The sequence below is a fragment of the Mobula birostris genome, chromosome 10 (genome assembly GCF_030028105.1).
Source record: "Mobula birostris isolate sMobBir1 chromosome 10, sMobBir1.hap1, whole genome shotgun sequence".
Lineage (NCBI taxonomy): Eukaryota > Metazoa > Chordata > Chondrichthyes > Myliobatiformes > Myliobatidae > Mobula > Mobula birostris.
The window spans coordinates 95,170,350-95,197,327 of record NC_092379.1 but is presented as its reverse complement, the minus strand read 5'-3'; the positions used below and the strand labels follow the sequence as shown (position 1 = coordinate 95,197,327).

General features: G+C 39.7%; 1 protein-coding gene across 1 annotated transcript in view; it reads left to right on the top strand.

The window, feature by feature from the left end:
- klf5l (Kruppel like factor 5 like) overlaps positions 1-26,978 on the top strand; it is a 68,115-nt gene that overhangs the window by 6,944 nt on the left and 34,193 nt on the right. The window contains exons 2-4 of the mRNA XM_072270638.1: positions 17,128-17,226; positions 20,330-21,203; positions 25,933-25,992. Of these exons, the coding sequence (XP_072126739.1) occupies positions 17,128-17,226; positions 20,330-21,203; positions 25,933-25,992 (1,033 nt within the window). The remainder of the gene's footprint in view (positions 1-17,127; positions 17,227-20,329; positions 21,204-25,932; positions 25,993-26,978) is intronic.

Sequence of the window (26,978 nt, the reverse complement as noted above, 5' to 3'; positions counted from 1 at the left end):
CAAAGATATAGAAGGATCCGTCATTGCTGTTTCTGTAACAATTTTGTTTCACCAGTCAGGGTTGATAGCCCTGAGCTGAACCTGAACTTGGAGGATCGATGCACCATTCTTGATCTGCTCTCTACCCTTTGACCTCTTTGGCACAGGTGACTCAACAAAGAGCCAAAGCACAAAGCCCTGACTCCAGTCAACATAGCTATCCAGGTCACTGAGGCATGCAAACCTCCAAAATACAACAAGGTTGTGGTCCTCTTGGAGGCTTCAGGCTGAAAATGCTGAATATATTGTAATCTGATCACAAGCTTGTAAAGCTATTGGCTTGCATTTTACTGATGGAGTCAGCTACCCACACTTGTCACTTGGATCCCTCACTGCCTGGTCTGAATTTGTATGTTCTAACTTGTAGGCTTAATCAACCTAGGTCTAAGTGTTGAGGTCCGCAAGCAATGTATTTTGTAACATGCTGGCAAAATCCAAGTGCAAATACTTTAAAAAGAAACTGTGCTTTCACTCCCCTTTCTTTCTTTATCACAACCGTATTATTGACATTCTTTTACTGGCTCAGGACTACAGCACAAAGGTTCTGGAATCAGAGTTCCAAACTCAAACACTGGGAGATTCCAGCAAGCTCCTATTCCACCAGAAGACTCACCTACTGTATATATGGAGCCAGGGACATTTAGTATAAATTGTTTCTCCACAATTCTGGGGCAGCATGGTGGCATAGCGGTTAGCACAACACTATTAGAGCTCAGGGTGTCATAGTTCAGAGTTCAATTCTGGCATCCTCTATAAGCAAGTTTTTATGTTCCTTCCTGTGTGCGTGTGGATTTCCTCCAGGTGTCCAAAGTCACACTGGTTAGTAGGTTAGTTGCTCATTGTAAATTGCCCAATGATTTGGCTGGGGTTAAATCAGTGGGTTACTGGGCTGGAAGGACCTTTTCTGCACTGCATCTCTAAATAAAATGCAATAAAATAAAAAATATGACTCACATCTGGAGCACAGTAAACAGAAGTTAGCTGAAAAGTTCATGACTTATTCATTTGTATGAAAGTCTTAAAACTTGCAGACTTGAGGGTAGATGTTCATGTTTCCTTGCTGGCAAAATCAGGCCAGCCAAGATTTTTTTTTTTGGCTTGGCTATTTTGTTATCGATGCCTGTTCACCTTTGTAACTCACCCAAGTGGTGATTCTTCCTTTCATAGGCAACGTGTTTTGTTGTGGGTGCCTGATGACATTGAGGCATAACTTGCTTAACTGTATTCCGCTATATCCTAGGATTGATGAGACCATTTGCTTTTCCTTTTGGAAAGTCATATTTGCTCTTGGAAAATATAATAGACCTGCTTATTAACAACTTCCAGATACCCACACAAAATGATAAAATAGAAACAATGCAACAGAAGTTTGAAATATTAACTTTTTAACTTACTGGTTCTTTATTTGTGAACTTGCATTTTTTTTTTAAATGTGGATTGCTATTAGTAATACAGTCTAGTGCATCCACTAAATTTACATAGAATGTAAAGATTAGGGTAAAAGCACCAATTGATAGAATGGTTATTAAATCAAAGAAGGAATGTAATCAAATTAGAAATGCAGATAACCATCTGCCTCCAACCTGATGGCAGAGTCACCTCATCCTCCAATCACTTCACCGTTCCCCATTTGTGTTTCCTTCTCACACCTTCTTACCTGCCCATCACCTCCCTCTGGTACTTCTTCCCTTTCCCTTTCTTCCATGGTCTTTGACCTCTCCTGTCAGACTCCCCCTTCTCCAGCCCTTATCTGTTCCACCAATCAACGTCCCAGCTCTTTACCTCACCTGCTTCCCCTCTCCCGGTTTGACCTGTCACCTGCCACCTTGTACTTCTTCCTCCCCTCCCACCCCCACCTTCATATTCTGCCTTCTTCCCCCTTCCTTTCTAATCTTGATGAAGAGTCCTGGCCCGAAACATCAACTGTTTACTCTTTTCCATAGATGCTGCCTGACCTGCTGAGTTCCTCCAGCATTTTATGTGTATAGTGACATGTATATTTGTTCTCCTTCTGAATGCATCTCTAATTGATTCTTCTCCAACTTTGCACCTAATCATCAAATTTTTGATGGTTGACCAGGTGTAGATTTAGGAAATAGATGCCTGTCTGATTATTAATACCCAATTACTATTTTCCCACAGCAATCTCTTACTGTTTCAATACCAATGAACAAGAATGTCAGTTTTCATTGCAAGCTTGAGCAAACTTCTCAAGTCAGCTTTTTTTCTCAAAGTGACTCTTTTTGTGCACATACACTTGGATCAATTATATTGTGTTTTGTAATTATGAAAGTATTGTAATGCTGTTAAAAGTTTAAAGGCTAAATTGTAAATTCCATTTAGTTAACAGTCATTCTTTAGTGATTTGGTGGAGTCATTCCTCATTTTGTGCAGTATTCCCCAGGTTAGCAAAAAGAAGTAACTTAGACGAAGAAAGTAGAGCTGCTGGTACAAATGTTGTGAACAGCTGTGTCTACTTAATGGATAAATAAAATGAAAACTGGAGTGAACTGAAGACAACTGTAGTCATCCAGAGGTTCTCATGATTGTATTCTATGTGCTTTGAGCAGTGGCAAATTTGTTATTGACAGATTTTTCCCTAGCCACCTTGTTAGATAGCATAAAATATTCATTTGATTATTCCATATTTGTATATTTTCCGATTTTATCATTGATATCGGTCATTTTCTAGACTTCTTGGTGCCAGTGTTTACAAATGAAACAAGTAATTCAAATCAATTTGCTCTGTATGCTTGACAACATCCAAAGGGCATATTACAGAGTAAGTTACTAGTGTTCTATTAAAATACTCCCCATTATAAAGAGCAGAATACTGGTTAATGTATTTTACTCATAATCCAAAGTCCCCAATTAAGAATGCACAAAGAGTTCAAATCCCACCAAAGCAGATGGAGAATTTATACTTGATTAACTAAGCAATCTAGAATTTAAAGAAAGAAGTTTATCTCAGATATGGTGGTCATGAACCTATATGGTTGGTTCATTAATGCACATCGATAAAAGGGATTTACTTTCCTTTATCTGACCTGTAGTTGAAACATAGTCACAAAATGTTAGGTAAAATATTGCAAGAAACAATTAGAACACTACTGAATGCACCAAAGCACCAGATTTCTCAACCAATGGATGCTCCAGGGCATCTAAAATAAGGTATACACAAGGGGCACTGAGCCATCTACAGTAACAGAACTGTATTGTAGTGCATGACCAGGAAATATCTCACTTAATACTCAGGATCAAGCCAAAGGACCAAATGTGGTTCAATGGGATGTCGAGAAAATGCTTGATGCAGCGCCAAGAATAGTTAAAATTCAGTATTCAGTTGGCAGAGGAGAGTGGTTCCACAACTTTAAGATCAGAATAAAGTTCTGATCAGTCCTGCTTCATCAGTTGTAAATAGTAGATGAAAATGGATCACCTAACAGTATGGCATATGTCAATGTTCCCTCTAATGTGCTGTGCAATTTTATTGCCCAGTGAGAACAACATGTGCGCACTGAATAATTTCTTCAATAAAAACAGTATATATAAGTCTGTTCTAAAATCTGCACACAAGTCATTGCAAACTGCATGTTGTCTACGCTGTCCTCATCAGAAATCAGAAAAAGAAATGTGATTGTGAAATATACTTAACCGGCCAATGTGGTAGAGGATGACAATATTTTGTGCCCAGTTTAACTTCCTTTGTGTGCTAGTAGCAAAAGATGAGAGGTGACATTGACATGTGTAAAAACAAGAGACTCTGCAACAGACACACAAGGAACTCACCAAGTCAGGCAGCACCTATGGAGGGAAATGAACAGCCCATGTTTCAGACTGAGACCCTTCATCGGGATCGGAAAGGAAGGAGGCATAAGCCAGAATGAGAAGCTGAGGGAGGGACGAGTACAAGCTGGCAGGTGACAGGTGAAACCAGGTGAGGGTGAAGTTGGGTGGGTGAGGGTGGTGAGATGAACTGAGAAGCTAGGAGGTGATGGGTGGAAGAGGTAAAGAGCTGAAAAAGAAGGAATCTGATAGAGGAGAACAGTGGACCATGGAAGAAAAGGAAGGAGGAAAGGCACCAGAGGGAGGTGATCAACAGCTGAAAAGAGAAGTGGCAAGGGGAGAACCAGAATGGGGAATGGAAAGAGAGAGAATGGGAGGGGTGAAATTACCAGAAGTTAGAGAAATCAATGTTCATAGCATCAGGTTGGATTCTATCCAGATTGAAAATGAAGTGTTGCTTCTCCAACCAGAGTGTGGCTTCATATCCCCAGCAGTAGTCAAAGGGGTATACTTTGCCACATTTGCCTTCACCCAGTCCTCCCACTACAGGGATAGAGTCGCCCTTGTCCTTACATACTACCCCAAGAGTCCTTACATATTACCCCCAGCACAACATTTTCTGTAACTTCTTCCATCTATAATGGAACAGTACCATTAAGCACATCTTTCCATTTCCTATGACCCCACTCTCTATGCAACTGGTTTGCCGCCTTATCCCTCCCCATTGATCTGGAAGTGGGATAAGTCCTACACCTCTCCCTCACCACAATTCAGGGCCCACACAGACTTTCCAGGTGAATCTTTTGGGGTCATCTACTGTGTCAAGTGCTCCCAGTGCAGCCTCTCCGATATTGCTGAAACCCAATGTAGAGGGAGAACCACTTTGTCAAGCGCTTCCACTCTGTCAGCTACAAAAGGAAGAATTTCCCGGTGGCCACCTATTTCAATTCAATTTCTCTCTCCCATTCTGACAGTCCATGGCCTCTTCTGGTTCCTCTCCTTCTTCCCTTTCTTCCACAGTCTACTCTTCTTTCCTATCAGATTTCTCTTTCTTCAGCTGTTTACCTCATCCATTTATCACTTCATCCTCACTCCCCCACCCATCCATCTTCCCCCACACCTACTAGTTTGTACTATTTCCCCTCCCCTTCCTTTTTATTCTAGCTTCTACCCCCTTTCTTTCCAGTCCTGGTGAAGGGTATCGGCCTAGAATATAGACTGTTTATTCTCCTTCATAGGTATTGCCTGCAGCATTTTGTGAGTTGCATTAGAGACAGAGATACAGCACAGAAAAGGGCTGTTTTGCCAACCAAGTCTGTGCCAACCATTAATCACCCACTCGTACTAACCTAACATTAATTCCAGTTTTATCCCTCCTACTCCCCACACATTCTTCCACTCCCCTACACATCAAAGGGAAATTTCCAACAGGCAATTACCTACCAACCTGCATGCCTTTGGAAAAGGGAAGAAAAACTTTCTGGAAGGAAATTCTGCATTCTGTTTCCTTTTCATTGCCTCATTGTAGTTCTGTTTAGAATGAACTGTTTGGATGATGTGCAAAAAATCTTTTGCACTGTATCTCCATAGATGTGACAATAATATTCAAATTTCAGGCATGACAACCCACATGATCCCAGGGTGACTGCACAAACTCCATACCGATTGGAGCCGAGGTCAGGATTAAACCCAGGTTTCTGGTACTTTGAGGCAGAGACCCTAGTAGCTGCCTCACTGTGCCACTTCAATATTATACTTGAGCATTAGGACCTCGGCTGCTAGTCACTCTTTACGGAAGGACTGAGTTAGTGTGACTGCTGTCCTCGTATGCAGACGGAAAGGCATTACCCATATTCTCAGATTTATATGATTACTGGACTGTAGTTTATGTTGGTTTCCTTCAGTTTTTTGGTGCTGGCTTTCTTGTGGACGATTGGCGGGTGGGTGACCTGTTAATTGTTGTGTGTGGGGGGTGTTTGTGATTTGGTGCTACTGTTGCTGTTCTTCCTGTGAGTGAGGGGGTCGGGGATTGTTATTGCGACTGTTTTTTTTTGCTGTGGGGGGAGGGGTGATTTTGGGGTCAGTAGGTTTTGTTTCTTTTCTTTTTCATGCCGGTTGAGGGGAGAGAGTTGATGTTCTTTATTTCATCAACACCCATGGTCTTTCTGTATTTAGTGGCTATCTGGAGTAGACAAATATCAGAGTTGTACTGTAGATGCACACTTCGACAATAAAATGAACCTTTGATCCTTTAGAATCATGACTGGGTGTGAGAGCTGTTGTCATCGTTTAAATAATAGACGGCACTATGTCAATGGTAGATTATAGCATGATTTGCCTTGACAATGGAGGAGGAGGTGCATTTCTAAACATCGAAAATTCTGTCCACCTTTTTAAGAGATTGCTAATCGCAAATGTGGCAGTAAGAAGTCAGAAACTTCTGGAAGGATGAGCTGAATAAGGTATCTTCACTCAAAGGTCTATTCTGAATATATAAGGAGCGCAAGGATCACTGATACAGTTTCTAGATGGGCAGCACAGTAATGTACGGGTTTACAGTGTCGGCAATCTGGGTTCAATTCTGCCAAAGTCTGTAAGAACTCTGTACGTTATTCATGTGTCTGCATGGCTTTGCTCCAGGTCCTCCCAAAGAGTTGGGATTAGTGGGCATGCTACATCAGTGCCCGAGTCGCGGTGACACTTGTGGGATGTCCCTAGCACATCCTCAAACAGTGCAGGTCATTAATGCAAATGAGGCATTTCACTGTATGTTTGAATGTTTCAATGAACTGATGAAAAATAAAGTCAATCTTTCTTTATAATTCCATTCTGATGTAATTGAACTGACTGGACTCATACCTCTGACTAATAAAAAGAGCAAGGGTGGATGAGAGAAATTCATATGTCTATCCTTCAGAAATAAATTTCAACATGAAAGATTAAAAATTAACTTTGTGGTAAGCCACTGAGGATAATATACTACCCTAAATCCTCAAAAAAGCCAGCTTTGCACACTAATATGTAGAACCCTAGAGAGAAGAAAGAAGCAAGGGTTAAGATTTGCCTAGTTCAGCTTCCATATAGACCGTAGAATATTTGTGTAGGAGGAAGAAGACATGAGCTTCTAGTGGTGAACATTATGAACATCTCTGTTACACTGGATCAGATATTCTGGAAGTAGATTAATGAGTATAATTTTAAATGAGCCATCTCTTTTCCTTTACCTCCCTTTCACCTTTCTTTAAAGTAGGAAGCTTACAGCCCAGGCAGCTGGGTAGTTACGGTGGAGATCCACGCTGTCTGATGTTTATAACAGACTTTAATCTGCTTCTGACAACAGGACTTGAGGCTCTTAATGGCATCCTGAATGCTTTTACTCCACTTTGAGAACTTGGGGGTGAGGGGAGGTGGGGAGCGGGGGCTCAGATTCCTGCAAGTTGATGTTTCAATTTTTTAAACAGGCCCTGAGGACATCCTTGAATCATGGAACGTAGTACGGTACTATTCTGGTAGGCCGTTTGACCCACGATGTTTTACAGATCATGACGCCTACTTACTGAGCGTTACAGCATGTACAGGCCCTTCCTGCCCTTCGAGCTGCGCCGCCCAGAAACCCACCTATTGAACCCTAGCCTAATCACAGGACTATGACCAATTAACCTACTAATCAGTACGTCTTTGGACTGTGGCGGAGGGATCCCATGGACTCACAGGAAGTACGTACAAACAGAGGGCGCCAAATTGAACTCCAATGCCCCAAGCTGTAGTAGTTCATCGTGGACTTTATGCACTCGTTTTAGAAAGCATGCAGGGTCTGTCGGGAACTGTCTGTGGAACAGGAGATACTATTAACCTTGGGTTAATAGCAACTAGGATTAATTACCAAGGGCTAATTAAAAGAAGCAGGATTTGAGGGGAGCTGCAATTGTGGGAGTGTTAGGGTGGTCAGGCTTTGGCTCAATGGGCTTGGGAAAGCATGGTCACAGGAAAGAATTTAAGTTTGACGAGTTGGAAGCATAACAAGTGTGAGCTGGTTGGTATTTCAGGCAGTGGAATGCTCCTCCTGTGAGATGTGGGATTTCAGGGTACCTAACAGTCTCCCTGATGACTACATCTGCGGGAAGTGCACCCAACTTCAGTTCCTGACTGACAAGGTCAAGGAAGTGGAGCTAGAGCTAAGCGTACTCAGAGCTATCTGAAAGACTGAGAACTTTATAGATGAATCCTTTACTGAGGTGGACAACAGAGTCAGCAGCCATGAAATAGAAGCCAGAATGGTGTGTGTCCTCCCAGGTGCTAGAGTCCAGGATGTCTTAGAGCAGCTGCAAAAGATTCTCAAAAGGAAGGGTGAGCAGCAACAGGTCATGGTGCACATTGAATTGAATTGACTTTATTTCTTATATCCTTCACATACATGAGGAGCAAAACTCTTGATGTTATGCCTCCATCTAAATGTGCCACGTGCAATCATAGTAATTTATAATAAATAGAACAGTCAATGTAATATAGAGTACACTCATATCAGTGTGAATAAATCAGGCTGATGGCCTGGTGGAAGAAGCTGTCCTGGAGCCTATTGGTCCTGGCATTTATGCTGTGGTACTGCTTCCTGGATGGTGGCAGCTGGAATAGATTGTGGTTGGGATGACTTGGGTCCCCAGTGATCCTACAGGTCCTTCTTACACACCTGTCCTTGTAAATGTCCTGAATCATGGGAAGTTCACAACTACAGATGTGCTGGGCTGTCCGCACCACACTCTGCAGAGTCCTGCGATTAAGGGAGGTACAGTCCCCATACCAGGCAGTGATGCAGCTAGTCATGATGCTCTCAGTTGTGCCCCTGTAAAAAGTTCTTAGGGTTTGGGGGCCCATACCAAACTTCCTCAGCCACCTGAGGTGAAAGAGGTGCTGTTGTGCCTTTTTCACCACACAGCTGGTGTGCACAGACCATGTGAGGTCCTCGGTGATGTGGATGCCAAGGAACTTGAAGCTGTTTACCCTCTCAGCTCCAGATCCATTGATGTCAATCGGGGTTATCCGGTCTCCATTCCTCCTGTAATCCACAACCAGCTCCTTTGTTTTTGCGACATTGAGGGAGAGGTTGTTTTCTTGACACCACTGTGTCAGAGGGATGTCTTCTTCCCTGTGGGCCACCTCATTATTATCTGAGATAAGGCCAATCAATGTAGTGGTGTTGGCAAATTTAATTAGCAGATTGAAGCTGTAGGTGGCAATACAGTCATGGATATACAGGGAGTAGAGGAGGGGACTCAGTACGCAGCCCTAAAGGGCTCCTGTATTGAGAGTCAGAGGGTTGGAGGTGAGGGAGCCCACTCTTACAACCTACTTGCGATCTGACAGGAAGTCCAGGATCCAGCTGCACAAGGCAAGGTCAAGGACAAGGTCTCTGAGCTTCTTGTCGAGCCTGAATGGAACTATGGTGTTGAATGCTGAACTGTAGTCAAGAACAGCATTCTCACATAAGCATCCTTCTTCTCCAGATGCGTAAGAACGGAATGTCATTGGCACCAATGACATAAATTCATGAGATTATGGAATGGTTCCGCAGGCTGTTAAATTGCAAATATCACACCACTCTTTAAGAAGGAAAGGAGGCAGAAGAAAGGAAACTATAGGCCAGTTAGCCTGACTTTAGTCAATGGGAAGATGTTGGAATCCATTATTAAGAATAAGGTTTCAGGATATTTGGAGGTGCATGGTAGAGTATGGTTTCCTTCAGGGGAGATCTTGCCTGACAAGTCTGCTGGAATTCTTTGAGGAAATTACAGCTAGGATAGACAAGGAAGTCAGTGGATGTTGTATCTCTGGATATTTACAAGGTCTTTGACAAGGTGCCAAACATGAGGCTGAAATTAAGATAAGAGCCCATGATATTACAGGAAAGATACTAGCATGGATAGATGATTGCAAGATTGATAGGAAGCAAAGAGTGGGAATAAAGAGAGCCTTTTCTACTTGGCTTCCAGTGACTATTGGTGTTCTGCAGGGGTCAGTTTTTTGAGACTGCCTCTTTTACATTATATTTCAATGATTTTGATGATGGTTTTATAGCCAGGTTTGCAGATGATACAAAGATAGGTGGAGGAGCAGGAAGTTTTGAGGAATCAGGGAGGCTGCAGAGGGGCTTGGGCAGATTAGGAGAATGTATTAAGTAATGACAGATGGAATACAGCATTGGAAAGTGTATGTTCATGCACTTCGGTATAAGGAACAAAAGCGTAGACTATTTTCTAAATGGGCAGAAAATTCGAAAATCAGAGGTGCAGAGGGACTTGGGAATCCTCAGGGAAAAATTCCTTGAAGTTTAACTTGCAGGTTGAGTCAGTGGTGAGGAAGGCAAATGTAATGTTAGCATTCATTTTGTAAGGACTAGAACATAAAAGCAATGATGTAATGCTGAGGTTTTATAAGGTGTTGGTGAGGCCTCACTCTGAGAATTTTGAGCAGTTTTGGGCCCTTATCTATGAAAGGATGTGCTGACACTAAAGAAGGTTCAGTAGAGGTTCACACATCTGATTCTAGAAATGTAAGTTTTCATAGATGAGGAGAGTTTGATGACTGGGCCTGTTCTCGCTGAAGTTTAGAAGTATGAGGGAGGATCTCGTTGAAACCTATCAAATATAGAATGGTCTAGTTAAAGTGGAATTGGAGAGGATGTTTCCTATAGTGGGTAAGTCTAGGACCACAGGGCACAACCTCTAAGTAGAGGGGCATCCATTTAGAACAGAGATGAGAGGGAATTTCTTCAGCCAGAGAGTAGTGAATCTGTGGAATTCATTGCCATGGTCAGTTCTGGCTGCCAGGTCATTGAGCATATTTAAAGCAGAGGTTAATTGTTTCTTGGTTAGTCAAAACATCAATGGCTATCAACAGTTACAAGGAGGAGGAAGGAGAATGGAGTTGAGAGGGATAATAAATCGACTATGGTGGAATGGCAAAGCAGACTTAATGGGCTGAATGGCCTAATTTTGCTCCTATCCTCCTAATTCTGTTCCACCAGCTTCAGGAACAGTTATTACCCCTCAATCATCCATCTCTTGAACCAGGAGGATAACTTTACTCAACTTCACTTACCCCATCACTGGGGTTCCCACAACCTATGGACTCGCTTTCAAGGATTCGTCATCTCGTGTTCTCTATTTATTGTTATTATTATTATTTCTTTGTTTTTCTTTTGTCTGTGCCCAGTTTGCTGTGTTTGCACACTGGTTATCTGCCCTGTAGGGTGCAGTCTCCCACTGATTCTATTATGGCTGTTGAATTTACTAAGTATTCCCTCAAGGAAACAAACATCAGGGTTGCATTTGGTGACATATATGTACTTTGATCATGCACTTACTTGAACTTTGAATCTTTTATAGTCTTAAACTAATGCACCATATCCTTCCTATAGTCAAACTACTAGAATTGCACTGAAGTTTTGTGTAGCTGCAACATGATTTCCTCTTATACTCAACACTCCTACCAATGAAGGCAGGCAGTCCCTACAATCTTTTCCACTTGTGTAGCCACTCAGTGAACTATAGACCCCAAGATCCCAGTGTACCTCAATGCTATTAAGGGGATTACCATTAACTGTATATGCTCTCCCTTCATTTGACCTCCAAAAATGCAATACATTACACTTGCCTGGATTATCTCCATCTGCTACAATCACTTCTATCCACCTGGCAACCTCTTACCTTGACCTCATTAGGAGTAGAAGGAGACACTCTGAGAGTCTATTGTTAGGCATGCATATAACATGGCCTGCCCATTATTCACTGAATATATGTAACATTTTGACATTGGGGATGTTGGTGACATTAATGTTTGTTTACTCATTCTGCCAGTGGATGTTTTTGCTGAGACAATTTTGCTAGTGCATTTTCCAATCCTTTGAGGTTTCTGTAATAGATGGTCTGTGGTTCGGGGGGGGGAAAAAAACAGGAATATAAGGAACACTGCTGCCTTGTAGACCATGAATTTTCTGCTGCATTTGAGGTCTTGACCTTCAAATGTATTTCTCAGAGGTCCAAAGGCTACCTTGAAACACAAAGTAATGATGACATTCATTGTCTGTCTCCACTGATGGGTGGCTTTTGAAATAGGCGAAATGGGAAACATTTTCCAGGGTGGCATCTTGTTGGAGGTTGGTGTTGCTTTCAGAAGTTAGTGGAAGGTCTTTGTTTTTGGAGTGCTTAATAAAAGGTCTATGCTTCGTAATCAAACAAGAATAACTTAGAACTGGGCCTGTAAACAAGTGCATATGTGAGCTTTGTCTGTATTGCAGTTCAACTACAATTATGGAACTCTTCTTAGTTTAGGAATGGAGGTATCATAGGTCTATCATTATCCCATTTGCACCACGCCAATAAGAAATTTATTGGAGATGAGCTTCAGTATAACTGATTAAAATTAAGTAAATATTGGGATGATGATGCAGCCTTGCTTAACAACAGTTTGCCCAGCACGGAGATCTATCTACATGTCAGGTACCTTCGCTCCATCTGTTGCAAAAGGCAGGATCTCCCAGTGGCTACTCATTTCAGTCCAACTTCACATTCCCTTGCCAATATGCCTGTCCATTGCCTTCTCTATAGTCACAATGAGGCCAAACTCAGGGTGGAAGAGTAAAGCTTCATATTCCATCTGGGTCGTCTCCAATCTGAACATTGATTTCTCTAACTTCTGGTAATTGCTCCCCTCCATCTGTTTCTTTTCCCATTCCCTATTCTGGTTATCTTATCCTGATCTACATATCACCTCCCTCTGCTTACCCTCCCTTTCCCTTTCTTCCATGGTGTACTTCCCCTCCAATCAGCTTTCTTCTTCTTCAGCCTCTTCCCTCTTCCATCTATCACCTCCCAGCTTCTAACCTCATTCCCCTCCATCCCTACACACCTACTTTCCTCTTCACTTGATCTTGCCTATCACTTGCCAACTTTTACTCCTCCCTCTCCCCCCACCTTCTTATTCTTGCTTCTGCCCCCTTTCCTTTCAACTCCTGAGAAAGAGTCTCAGCCCAAAACGTTGACTGTTTCTTCCCCATCATAGATGCTACCTGACTTGTTTAATTCCTTGAGCATTTTGTATGTGTTGCACGACGATTAGATCGTTTATTGGCCCTTTGGTTATGATTACCGCTTGCATGCCATCATGTATTATCCATACAGTGAAGACAATTTTATGAAGGCAGCAAAATTTGTGGATTTCCCACAGTCCATGTTCCTTAGATGGAATAATTCAAAGACCCTATAATTACCTGACTCTTCCTCAGCAAGAATGTTCTTGCCTATATCCCAAGACAAACTGCCTGCTCTTGCCCTCAGTGACAGGAAGTTAAAAAAGGCTTGTGTCAGCTGAAAAATATTAAACCCTTGAGAGGAGACAGTATCCCTGCTGAGGCTTTAACATTTGGTAGAGAGGAACTTCAGACAAGAATATATAGCTTCCACTCTGAGAAGAGGTGAACCTGTCAGGAGACTGCAAAGTGGATGCAGTCAAGATGGAGACCATGAGTGCTCTAGAAGAAATGCAGGAAGCAGCACCAACTTCTACAGAGCATAGAAATCATGGGTAGGGAGCAGAGTTTGGTCATTCCAAATTTTATTGGAGGAAATTTCTGGTCATTCATATTTGTTTTGACAAGATATACAAATGATGAGGACAAGAAATTTGGACTTAAGTCAAGGAAAATGGGTTATGTTTTTCCTATAAACATTGGATCTGTTGTACATACTGCCCTGCGCTTATGATATTGGTCACTCCTGGAAGCAACTAACTTCTATAGAGCTTATGATTTCTGCATACCAACCTGTTGTCTTTCTCTTGCATGGTGTCTAAATGAAAGAAGCTTTGACTGTTCATTCATGACGCATTATAGTCCCCTCCTACATTTACACACTTAGTCCAGTGGTCGTGGAGCATACGGATCCCTCCTTTGTAGATATCGGCATCTCGGACCTCCAGAAAGTGGTCCACAGCAGGGGTGATTGACAAGTTCGTGGCCTAAGGTAGAAGGAGTCAATTTTAGAAAACCTAGCACGTTTATTTTTCAACATAGCTCCCTCCTACATTTACACATTTAGTCCAGCGGTCGGCGTCTTGGACCTCCAGAAAGTGGTCCACAGCAGGGATGATTGATAAGTTTGTGGCCTTGGGTAGAAGGAGGTGACTTATACAGCTCTCATTACATGTACGTGCAGTTCAACTCTTTGTATGACTATGCAGAAAGTTTGAAGTTAATAACTCATCTCCTTCTACCTTAGGCCATGAACTTATCAATCACCCCTGCTGTGGACCACTTTCTGGAGGTCCAAGACGCTGACTTTTACAAAGAAGGGATCTGTATGCTCCACGAACACTGGACTAAGTGTGTACATGTAGGAGGGGACTATGTTGAAAAATAAATGTGCTAGGTTTTTTAAAATTGACTCCTTCTCCCTTAGGCCACAAATGTATTAAGCACCGCTCGTATATTGGCAATCGACATGCTCATTAGCCATCTATATTAATTACCACTTCCTGTACAGAAGGATGGCAGCAAGCCAAATTGCCAATGAATCATGCCCCTCCTTTTCCTCATGTCGACAACTGCAACCTTCTTGGTAAACTGACTTATTATTGTCACACAAACCTAGGTACAGTGAAAAGCGCATCTGCATACCATACATACAGATCAATTAATTATAATAGCGCATTGCAGTAGTACAAGGTAAAGAATAAAGTGTTACAGTTTAGAGAAAGTGCAGTGCAGGTAGATAATAGGCTTAATCGATGTAGATTGAGATTAAGAGTCCATTTTATCATACTAAGGAAGCTTTCAATAGTCTTATAACCATGTGAAAGAAGCAATCTTTGAACCTGGTGGTATGTGCTTTCACGCTTTTCTATCTACTGCCCAATGGGAGGGCGGAGAAGGGAGAACGTCTGGGGTGAGTGGACCTTTGACTTTGCTGATTTGTTTGCCAAGGCAGTGAGAAGTATAGACTGAGTCCGTGGAGAGGAGGCTGATTTTTGTGATGTGATGTACTCAGCTGTGTCCACAGCTCTTGTGGTCACAGGCAGAGCAGTTGCTACACCTAACAGTAATGTATCCAGATAGGATGCTTTCAGTAGTGGATTGATTAAAAATCATTGAGGATCAAAGGTACGTGCCAAATTTCCTTAGCCTTCTGATGAAACAGAGGTACTGGAAAGCTTTCTTAGCCATATCATCAATGTGGTTAGACCTGGATAGGCTGTTGGTGACTCTGAGGAACTTGAAACTCACAGCCCTCTCAACCTTAGCAGCATTGATGTAAACAGGAGCGTGTGCACTGCACCCCTTCCTAATGTCAATGACCTATTCTTTTGTTTTGTTGCCATTGGGAAAGATTGTTGTCATGACACCATATCGCAAGGCTCTCAATCTATACTCCAACTTATCACTATTTGAGATGGGGCCCACTGTGGTGGTATCATTGGTAGGTGTGCAGATGGAATTGGAGCAGAATCTGGCCATGCAGTTATGCATTTATAGGCAGTAGGGATTTGAGAAGTCAGCCCTGTGCCACATCAGCATTGAAGATCATTGTGGCCTTGCTGCTGTCCTTACTGATTGTGGTCTGGTGGTCAGGAAGTCCAGGATCTAATTACAAAGGGATGTGTGGAGTCGCAGATTTGGTGTTTGAGTTGAGTTTGCTTGGGATTACAATATTGAAGGCAAAGCTGTAGTCAATGAACAATAGTTTGACGTAGGTCTGCCTTTACTGCCCAGATGCTCCAGAGATGAGTGTGGGATCAGGGAGCTAGCATCTGCCATTGATCCGTTTCAGTGGTAGGTGAATGGCAGTGAGTTGAGATCGTCTGTTAATGCTTGCTATGACCAGCCACTCAAGCACGTCATGACGGCGGTTGTCAGAACCACTGAGCAGTAGCCACTAAGTCACGTTACCTTATTTTTCTTAGATACTGGGGTGATAACAGTCATCTTAAAGCAGATAGGAGGTTGAAAATGTCCACAAGTATTCCCCCCACCCCTGGCCCCAGCTGTTCTGTACAGAATCTAAGGACACAGTCAGGGAAACTATCTGGACCAGTTGCTTTCCACGGGCTCACTCTCTGGTGACTGTGGGTTCAGCTGAGTTGGCCATTGTCAGAGTGGGCAGTGACATTCCAATCCCCTTCTGTTCAAAATGTGCAGAATGCGTCATTGGAGAGGAATGTGCTGTTGTCAGTGATGCTGCTGACTTCATTTTGTAGCTCATTGTCACAACTGATGGCTGCTGGTATTATTTATGGCATCTCTGATAGCTTTATGGGCATCATATCTCAATTTCTTGTAAAGGTTAGGGTCACCTGAACACTAAGACCTAGACTTCAGTAGGGAGTGTATCTACTGGTTTATCCATGTTTTACAGTTTGGGGACACCCAGATTGTCCCCTTTGGTACACCATCCTTGATTAATTCAAATTGTTTGAAAAATTATTGTTACTAAAAAGATTGCAACAACAATCATCCATTGTTCCAGATAACAGTTTCAATCGTGTCATCATATTTCAACATATGTGTTCTTTTATCTTTCAACCTGCCTGCAAACTGTATTTGAAACTCTTGATACATAAAGAAATCCCTTCTGCATTAATCATATTCCAAAGGCATACATCATAGGGAACACAGGCCTAAGTTTTGAAATCCAATAAGGACCAATATCAGTGGGACAGATTAAATAGGTGACCTTATTATGTTTTTAAATCAGAAAGGATTTGGATTGAATAAATTGGGGGGAAAAATTGAATCAAATTGTGCATAGATAATGCAGAAACTATTTCATCTTTCAAGGAAAAGTTGGGAAAAATATTGGATGAAATTGAGAGTTATGATTAGGAAAACTGTGAGATTAATTTTGCATTGTTTAATCAAAAGCAAACAGTGGCATAGCTTGCTGAATTGTCTCCCTCTGTGTTGTATGGTTCCATGGTAGAATCATCTGAGTTTGAAAGCAGGAATTTGGAAACATTAACTTCTAGACTAAAGTACATAGTATAGCAGTGAAAGTGGTCAGAGGTAGGGGGCAGTCATGTTAAAATGAAGTACAAAATGTCTTCATTCAGGCTGCTACCGTGCTTCTTGGATAGAGGGAGGACAGTCTGTGAACTTGGAGCTACGTGTATCTGTCATGGGGTACTGAGAGGTGAATAAGTACAGGGGAATAACTTTGACTGTATCTTTTCTCAGAAAATAAAATCTTCAAAAAAATCTTTCACTCAGTAAGTAGAACATTTTTAAATTTCCCTTCTGTTTTTTTTCCTCCCTAGACGAATATATTTCTAGGAGAAGATACTATTAAATCATCAGGTTTACTGAAATCACATTTATTGCAACTGCTGCAAACAAATGCATCATCTCCAAGTCAAGTAAGTTCAAACCTTTTGTTTTATTTAAGTTATAATTAGACACATTTAGTAAATACTTACGTTGCAAAGATCTGACTCAATTTTTCAAATTGATATGACATGGAATTCCTCCTGCTATGACCTAATGGTCCTTCAACAACTTATTCAGTGCTTGGGTCCAAGATGAAATAGCATACATATAAGCAAGTGGAATCAGAAGTGATAAAACCTATCACAAGAGAAAATCTGCAGATATTGGAAATCCAAGCAATACACACAAAATGCTGGAGGAACTCAGCATTTTGTGTGTATCACAGGGTTAATTGTTGTCATAAAATTTATTCTAGCAAATATCAATTGGACTTTTTGAATACTTTAATCTTTCTTCAAAAATAATGATTAATTTAACTCCAACTCCAGGATTGGACAACACAAGTTATTGTTGTAGCTTACTTTGCTTAACAGCAAATGGTGTTATAAATATTCTGAGATGAGAAAAGTATTTGTCAATGGTGATAAAGGTTTGTTGACTGTGTGCATATCTCTGCAGTTCCTGTGTTATTTTCCATTACATACCAATAGGAGCCATGTTCATGAACAGATGTCTGGCTGTTATGTCGTACTTTGTACTTAATGGTTTTTGTGATGTGTTAAGTACAGTTAGTGGTTGTTGATTGCAGCAAAGTGCAACTGTCCATTGTTCTTGATCTGGGAGGGCAACATCAGACTCTTATTCAGTTTATAGGTCTTCCATTTATTATTTCCTCAGCAGATTAGAGATTATTTAAATTATTTGATCAGATTTCTCCCCATCTTTAGTTTTCTGAAAATCCACCCGGTATCAAATTGACTTTTCAATTGTTTAAATCTTGTACAAACTGTTGACTCCAATAATTATGAAATACATTTTGTGATGCTTTCACAATATAATGGACTACTACAATAGTTGAGTGGAAAATCAATTCTCATTCCATGTTGCCAGTGCAGCCTTTTACTTAATGCAGTATAATATTTATGCATTTCATCTCTATTTTTCTATGTTTACAAGTTGTATGTCCAACAAATGGAGCAGATACAGTTTTGCTAAATAATCCAGTTCATAATAAAGAAAATTATAGGGGCTGTAAGCTGGTCAATAATATGTTCCAGTTCATTCCCAGGGTAGGTATTGGCCTGTAATATTTGGTGACATTGAATATTTTAAGTGATACTTAAAATATTAAAAGCTTGGTTAAAACTTATTCACTACTTTAAAATTTTAAGATAGTGAATAAAGTTTAACTGGATGTTTTAATATTTTAAGTCATTACGTTCACCGAATAGCCACTCCAGTCATTAAAAAACACAATATTGATATGATTGATTGGATTGATATGATACAATAAAACATTGTTAGATTTTTAAGTATTAGAAAATTGTTTTAATTTTTATGTTAAAGCTCACTTTAAACTTAAGATAGAAATGTCACTGTCCCAATCTTTATATTGCCTCTGCAGTGCAGTTCTCTCTGGGTGCAGAGTTGTTTGTCAGTGTATGTTTATTGCAGAAGCCTCACTTGTCACTCAGATTAGGCTCAGGCAGAAAGGCTAAGTAAAACTGCCATCAAGTTTGCTTCAAGAAATTAGTAATGAATATCACGCAGCAAAAGTTCAAAAATGATTGTAAACTGCACTTAATTTGATTTCTTTAGCAATGTCAGTGTGCAAGTAAATCTGGATTTAAGCATGAGGCAGAATATATATTACTTAAAAAGTAACCATTTCCTTTCTATGCTTAAAAACAGTCCGAGGTGTTAGGACACATTTTGTAGCTTGTTGGAGAGCATTCAACTTGCTCAATTGCTTTTATTCAATAGAGCAAGCTTATTATTTATAGAGGTATTCGTGGTATGGCACAGTAACTATGGGCTCCTGGTACGACCACCAGTTGACCTTAAACTCCCTTCCATTGAGTTGTTAGTTAAGAATGGCAAAACTGAATGAGATCCAAGAAGTATAACAGTGAAATCCTTGAATTACTCCCAATGTACAGAAGCTATTAAAATAAAGCGTAGCTGTCAAACCAAGACTGTCTATGCTTTTGAAATATGAAGTAGCACTGATTAGAAAAATATCTAATATTTCCCTTACTGAAACCACAATCCTGAATTAGTTGAGCAATGCACGAAGTAAGAATTCCAGCAGCAGGCTTTGGCTGCGGAAGTTAAAACACAATCCTAATTCTATAAGTAGAATTATATATGCAGTATATATACTGCCATTTAACTATGAAAATGCATGTATCCAATAGGCAATTTCTTTTCATGGTATCGTGCAGCAGTATGCTAAACAACAGTATCTCTTGTATTACTTTATTTATATTGTCAGTCTCAATTTGAGAAAGCTGAACATAAGGATTAATGTAGAAGTGTCTGAGGATGCTTGTATTGAGAAATTCAATGGTGGTAATTTTGCTACCAATTTACTGCCTGTATTTTCAGCCTGGATCTTACCGTTTGTGCCCTTAGTGCTCCTCTTACTGATCTTCTGACATCGCAGCACTGATTGTTATCAGAATAAAATTACAATTTTGTCAAACTACCTGTCGTAATGCTGCTAGAAGCTTAGTGGCAAGTTACTTTTCTTCAATTTTGGTTAATACATTCCACAGAGCACTTCACGCTGTTTAAGGAGAAAAGAAAATCGTCTCAAGCATCTAGAAGAGCAATTTAAAAATAAAGAACGTCGTTGAGAGATCATTTTAATGGTTGAAACTTTAATATTAGGAAAGTTCCTGTTTTACCTTCTCTGCCTGCTCACTGTGTTGAATAATGTATTCTGTAAGTTCATAAGTACTGATCAACTCCTCTTACTGGAAAACCTGAGGTATATTGTTCACTTGTTATGTGGCTTGTCTAGAGCTTTAAAATGCCATTAAAAGGTGATAATTTATCATTTCTTCTTTGAAAAAATTTAAAATCTTTAAAGATTTTCAGCATTGAGAGCTGTTTAATATTAAAGTAAAATTACAGCTTAAAACTTTTGAGCTCTGCCACCACAGAATTAAAAAGAAGTTTATCACAATAGGCATCCATGCTTGTTTGTCAATGTACTCAAAACAAATACCTGTATTCATTTTTTTAAAGGTAAAATCAGAAATGGACAAGTATCTGGCCCCGCTAATTCCACCAGCTCCAACAATTCTGGACCAGAAGAAATACCGAAGGGAGAGTGCCTCAGTAGTAGATGAGTTTTTTGAGGAGCAAATTACATCACCATACAGCTTGAATATCAACCTAATTCTGCCTGATATCACACACCTGAGAACAGGTCTTTACAGATCTACAAAGCCAGCCCTCCCACAAGTAAAGACGGAGCAAGACACTAATTTTACCCAGTCGTGCACATCCAGCACGACAAATGCCCTGCCTGAGTTCACCAGTGTGTTCAGTGTGCCACACTCAGTTCCTGTGAATAATATCTTCATCAAGCAAGAGGCCCCTTCCCCGGAACTACAGATCCCTGTCAGTTCACATCAACCCCAGATGTACCAAATGCCAATGAACACAGATGTTGTCAATATGCCTATGAGCTCTACACAGTCACTTGGCAACACTACAGTTATTCACAGTCGTAACAATGTTACCATGTCAACAGGCATGGGTAGACCAAACAATCCATGTTCCCAATCTTCAGTTAAACATTTTCAAACTGTTGTATCCACACCAAACGGCTATGTTGTGCCAGCCCAATTTTATCAGCAGCAGAATTCATACTTGCCACCCTCACCACCTAACTCCCAGCCTGGTAGCCCAGAGAACCAGCCTGATCTGATCAATACACTCTCGCCACCTCCATCATATGCTGCATCAGTGGCATCAAAGATAGTTCATCATTCGCAGATCCACAATCTTCCACCCACTTTGCAGACATGTCAACCTAGCTTCCAGCCAACGAAATATAGTCGACGTAACAACCCTGAGTTGGAGAAGCGACGCATTCATCACTGTGATTTCCCAGGTGCTTGTCAATGTTAGAGTTTCTTTTGGTATGATGTATAGGAGAATGGGTATTATGATTTAAGTATATTGCAATTTAATTTATTTTCTCTTTTTCCTCCTTGACTAAAGGCACTAATTCAAGCTAAGGTATATTTTGTGTCTTGCCCAAGTGGCCATTCATATGTAAGTGTATCAATACAGTTTGCTATAGACTATTCCACCCCTTAAATCTATTCTGCCATTTAACAAGGTTCTAGCTGATATGTCACCTATCTCCATCTAACACCTTTGCCATATATCCCCAACATCCTTTTTACATACAAGCTTTTTCCTAGCATCACTCTTGAATGCCTTGGCCATAATTTTTAGACTTTGCACCTTGATCATGGATTCCTCAAGCATAAGAAATAATCTTTTTCCAGTTGTCTTATTAATTTGTATTTATAGTTCAAAAACATCACTCATATCATCCTTCAAACTTCTAAATTCCAAAACAACTCTAGTTTCTCTAATATCTCCTCATACTTTAAGCTTTGGAATCTGTGTCCTTCCAGTATATCCATTTTGTGTTCATTCCAAGTTTGATATATCCTTCCTAAATTGTGATGCTCAGAAATGGTATATTGGATTCCAGATATAACCTGACCAGGATTTTATACAATTTTGGCATAACATCAGATTTTCAGATATTATATTTCAGTTTCCATTACTTTGCTTCTTCTATTAATATTTTTTTTAAATCTTGTGCTCCCAGGTTAACTGTTTCTACAGAAAAATTGGTCATTCAGTATAATATCCATAAATTATTAATAAAAATAGTATGTAGCCAAGGCCCCAGTACAAATCCTTGTTGGATATCATCAATCACATTCTGCCAATTAGACAATCTGCTCTCATTCTCTTTTCCCATGCCTTTCAATTTCTTCATTATATTAATAATCTACCGTTCTTTCAATTCTATGAGTTTCAAATTTAGTTAACATTAAGAACATGTAAAAGTTGTTTTCACGTAAAATAAACCTCATAGCATGTTTTTGTCATCTTTCAAGGATACTGACGACTTCCTAATTTGAATTAGGAATTCGTTGAACCAGCTTTCAAGGAGCTTACATTCCTGTTAACCTCTTTTTCCTATTATAATCGTGAAGTAATAGTGTTTCTTTTGATATCCCTTATGAGTTCCTTTTCAAGCTTAATTTTGTATCTTTCATGATCTGTTTTGCCACCTTGCTATTATGTATTAGTCTGAGTTGCCAGGTCCCGTACTAATTTTTGCATTTTTCTACTTGGTTTACAGTTCCCCTAACTTAGCTATGATGACTAGCTTAGGCAGCCAAAGATCGTTCCCCTTAGATATAAACATTTTGTAGCTTAAAAGGACTTGTATTGTCCAAAGCTTTCTTAATACTGGAATCCAGCTATGTAGCCTGCTCTGCTATATTCCCATCCATTTTGCAAATATAAAATATATTGAGAGATTCATTTTAGTTTTTGGGCTATTTAACCATGGAAGTACAGGTCCACAAACCCTTATCCAAAATCCTTGGGGCCAGTTGCATTTCGGAATTCAGAATTTTTCAGATTTCAGACCCCCTGTCCCTCCTCCAAATACCAAAAAACACATATGCTCAAGTCCCTTATTTAAACTGTCTGAGTGCGGTGGACTTTAAGACCCAGCAGCACGCCAAACCTATGCACGTCCTCCTATGTACTTTAAATCATCTCAGAATTACTTATACCTAATACAATGTAACTGCTATGTAAATAATTGTTATACTGTATTGTTTAGGGAATAATGACAAGAAGAAATTTTATTTCCAACAAAAACATTCAATAAAACATAAAAATGTACAGCTTCAAACGAACCGAATCAAACACATGGTAAATGACTTATTGGAATAAATGTAGAATGTCACTGTCATTATAAAACTTCAGTAACTTGTCTTTCTGTTTATTTAAATCATAAACCGTGGTAGTTCTGACACTATTTTCTTCAGTAAGACGCCACACAGACACACCTCGATCAAGCTTCTGCAATAACTCCACTTTCTGCGTTATTGATAGAGAAGATTCTTTCTCTTTTTCTCATTGTTACCCACAGCGGTATCTGCAGCTTTTTTTGACATTTTCACAGCGAAATTAAACAGTACAAGTGTAACCAGGACAAATGCTGAGCCACAACTGATGTCTGGCAGCCTCTGCTAGTGCTGCCACGTCACACCTGAGTGACGTCAGCTATTGGCGGGGAAAAAAACTTCGGTTTTCGGAGCTTTTTGATTTCAGAATTTCGGATAAAGGAATGTGACCTGTAACAACAAAATGCAATCCATTGCATTAAACAAAATTAACTCTTAAAACACTAACCAGCATACAACCTTTTTCTAACCACTCAAGATACCAATCAATAAACTGAGTCATTACAAAGTCACCATCAATATTACAGTGACACAGTGCCACATTTTGAGATTTCCCCTCTAGTTACTACTCACTTCTCTCTGCTCTCACTGACTTCCTTTGTTCAATTTTCTCACACCTATTCACAGTCTACACACACTGTTTCCACCAGATTCATTCTTTCCCTTTGTAAATTGGTCAGCGTTCTATTGTAGAAAAGAATACAATGCACGCTAGACCTGTTGTCATTACACTCATCAGGAGTGGAGAGTAGGTTAGGAACATGATATGATATTCTTATTCCTTTTCCAGGATCCTGTCTACATAGAGGTCAATTTCAGTAGCCATAATGCTTGCGTCATGTAGCTGAATCTTCTTGCTGTGTTTACATTGTCAGGGGCTTTAATCATGAACCATCTTATGACAAGTTTTACGGTGATAGTTGTGACTGTGTAAGTGATGAGAGCTTATCTGCTTATCAATGCACATAGTCTGGAATTCGCTTTTGAAACAATTTGATGAACCATTCGGAAGAATCGAGTTAATCCAGTTTTTTTTGTTCGTAAGTCTTGGCTACGTAAGAACACCAGAAAATAGGAACCAAAGTAGGCTACTTAGCTGATTAAGCCTGCCTCCCCATTCAAAGTGACCCCAGCCTTCAACTCTTCCCCCGCCAGATCCCCATTGCCCTCAATACCCCAAAGTACCTGCCCCCACTTTCAATATTTATAATGATCTAGCCTTTACAACGCTCTGGGCAGAGAATTCCAGAAATCCTCTGAGGAGAAATTTCTATATACCTTTGTTTCGAATGATCACTGTTTTACATTGAAACAATGTCCCCTCATTTGAAATTTTACCACTAGCAAAGACATTTCAACATCCATTCTGTCCTGTCCCCCCCAGGATGATATGTGTTTCAATACTCTTTCTACTTCAAAGAATACAGACATAACCTGTTTAAGCTTTCTTGGATAGGACAAGCCTCTCTTCCCAGAATTAGCAGATGAATCTCTTGACTATCTTCATTGCTACTATATCCTTTCTTTGGTAAGGGGGTCAAAACTGTACATGTTACTTTTGTGTGGCTTCTCCACACCGTTGTACCAGAACTTGCTTTTTTCTAAACTCTAACCCTTTTGCAATATAGGCCAATCTATCATTTGCCCTCTTAACTACTTGCTGCACCAACCTGATAACTTTTTGTGATTCATGCTCAAGAATACCCAGATCCCTCTATATTTCATTCACTTGTGGTCTTTTCTATTAGATAATAATAAGCCTTTTGATTCCTCTTGCGGAAGTGAGTAACTTCATATTTTCCCACTGTAAACTTAATTTAGCAAATCTTCACTCCCCCACTCAATCTATCTACATCCCACTGCTGAGTCAGAATGTCCTCATCACTAATTGTCCTTCCACCTATTTTTGTGGGCAGTTATATTGCTATGTCATTCTGCAACAGTAACAAGTGTTGGCATATTGCAATAATGTTGTTTGTCATAAAAAGCCAATTATATCAGTCACCAATTCCCTCACTGTGTTTGGAGTGTCGGGTTCCTTGCAGGTGAACTATTGTTTATAGGGAAAAAGTATATACTGTAACAATCTGAGGTGAGTTTTTAAATGGGGTTTTATGTACTTGCCTGTTGGGACTTTGGTAGAAGAGCTGCAGAAACTCCCAAAAAAAAAAAAAAAAAAAAAATTGGCACCATGCTAGTTTCGATGCTTTCACAGTTCTTGTATTGAAGTCTCTGGCAAGCACATGCTAAAGTCCTGGCAGATTCGCCTTCTGTATTTTTGCTATAAACATATGCAGTGTTTGATCAAAGAAGTTGGATAGGTTAGAAAAGTTTTAGGTCAGAAACAGTTTGTTAAAAGCAGGTATAATAGTTGTTGCAGCATATTGTCACATGTGTATCATTGTTTGGAGTAGCTTGTGATAATCAACTGCCAACCTAATTTACCTTAAGCCTATTGATCCACATGGTAACTCCAGGTATCTGTAGTAATTTGTAAACAGCATTTATCAGAAAGTACCTAGAATTACTTATAAATTTTATGGTGTTATTCTATGACTCACCACATTTAAAAACAAAATATGACTGCAAAATGTTACTTCTATATATATATATATATATATATATAATATGGAATGACACTACCTCAGGTCTTTTTAGAGACTATGTTAAAAATCTCAAAATCTTCATTCTCAGCACCTCTGTGTTGTGAGGTTACTTATCCAACTCAGACATCAGTAAATTTAGCGGATTATTCTCAGCATCCAGAAGGGAATCTAAAATGGTCAAAATCCTTTTCAAAATAAAGTGTTCTATTTATGTTTTTTTTTGCAGGCTGCACTAAAGTTTACACCAAGAGTTCTCATTTGAAAGCCCACCAAAGAACCCACACAGGTATTCTGTTTTGCTTAGCTATCGTATCACAGTATCCACAATTAATGTATTTATTCCAGTGAAATTAATGTACAGTTGATGCAATGAATTACATTGAGCCACTCAATTTTTAAGAATATGATAACTAAGTTAGATCAACTCTCAGCACTTAACAAGATTCCTCCTTGCTATTTCTGAGAAGTGAAAATCGCCATTTTAATTGTTAGGCACTTCAGCATCCAGCATTGTTATTTAGTACTTTCATGTGAATATATGCATATAAGAAACATTTTCTGTGAAGCAAAATAAAATGTTATGGCATGCTGTAGCACATTTTGTCATAAATTTGAGGGCCTTGTCTGCTATTAACTTTAATTCTTTAACCCAGTGTATATCTTTCAACTTTTTTTTGGCTGATTGTTTATTGCATGATAAAAGAATAAGAGTACAAATATTCAATTCCAATTTCTCTTTAAAACCGCAAACAAACACTGGATATCAAATTTAGCTGTATTTGGATGTACATAATTTTCTGCCCTTTTTCGTCATGGTATAATTCTGCACAATGGCTCTTGGTCATTTTGTTAGACTGCTAAGAAAATATAGTCAGTTATGATTATTTTGCACTCAGCTGCTGCTTGCTGACCATAATAAAAAAGTGTGTCTCCTGTTACAGCATCGATTCAACAACACAAAAAAGTCATCATATGAAAAAATAAAATAAATATTCTATAAGAACAGATTTTATAACTGATTTTGGAACTAGTTCTGAATCCTGTCAAATACGTGCTTGTTGTAAACATGGTATTAAATATTACCTGCTGAAAAATTCCAAAACTGTTTTTACTATCAGCCAGGAACTGAGATTCATCACCAAACACAATTAGGTTGTTTGGAAATACAATTCACATTCTTGACAAAGGAACTCCATCCATAGTGTACTTGAATTCTATTTTTTATATTTTTGTTTATAATTCCACCTTGATTATTAAGCAAGAAATAAAATG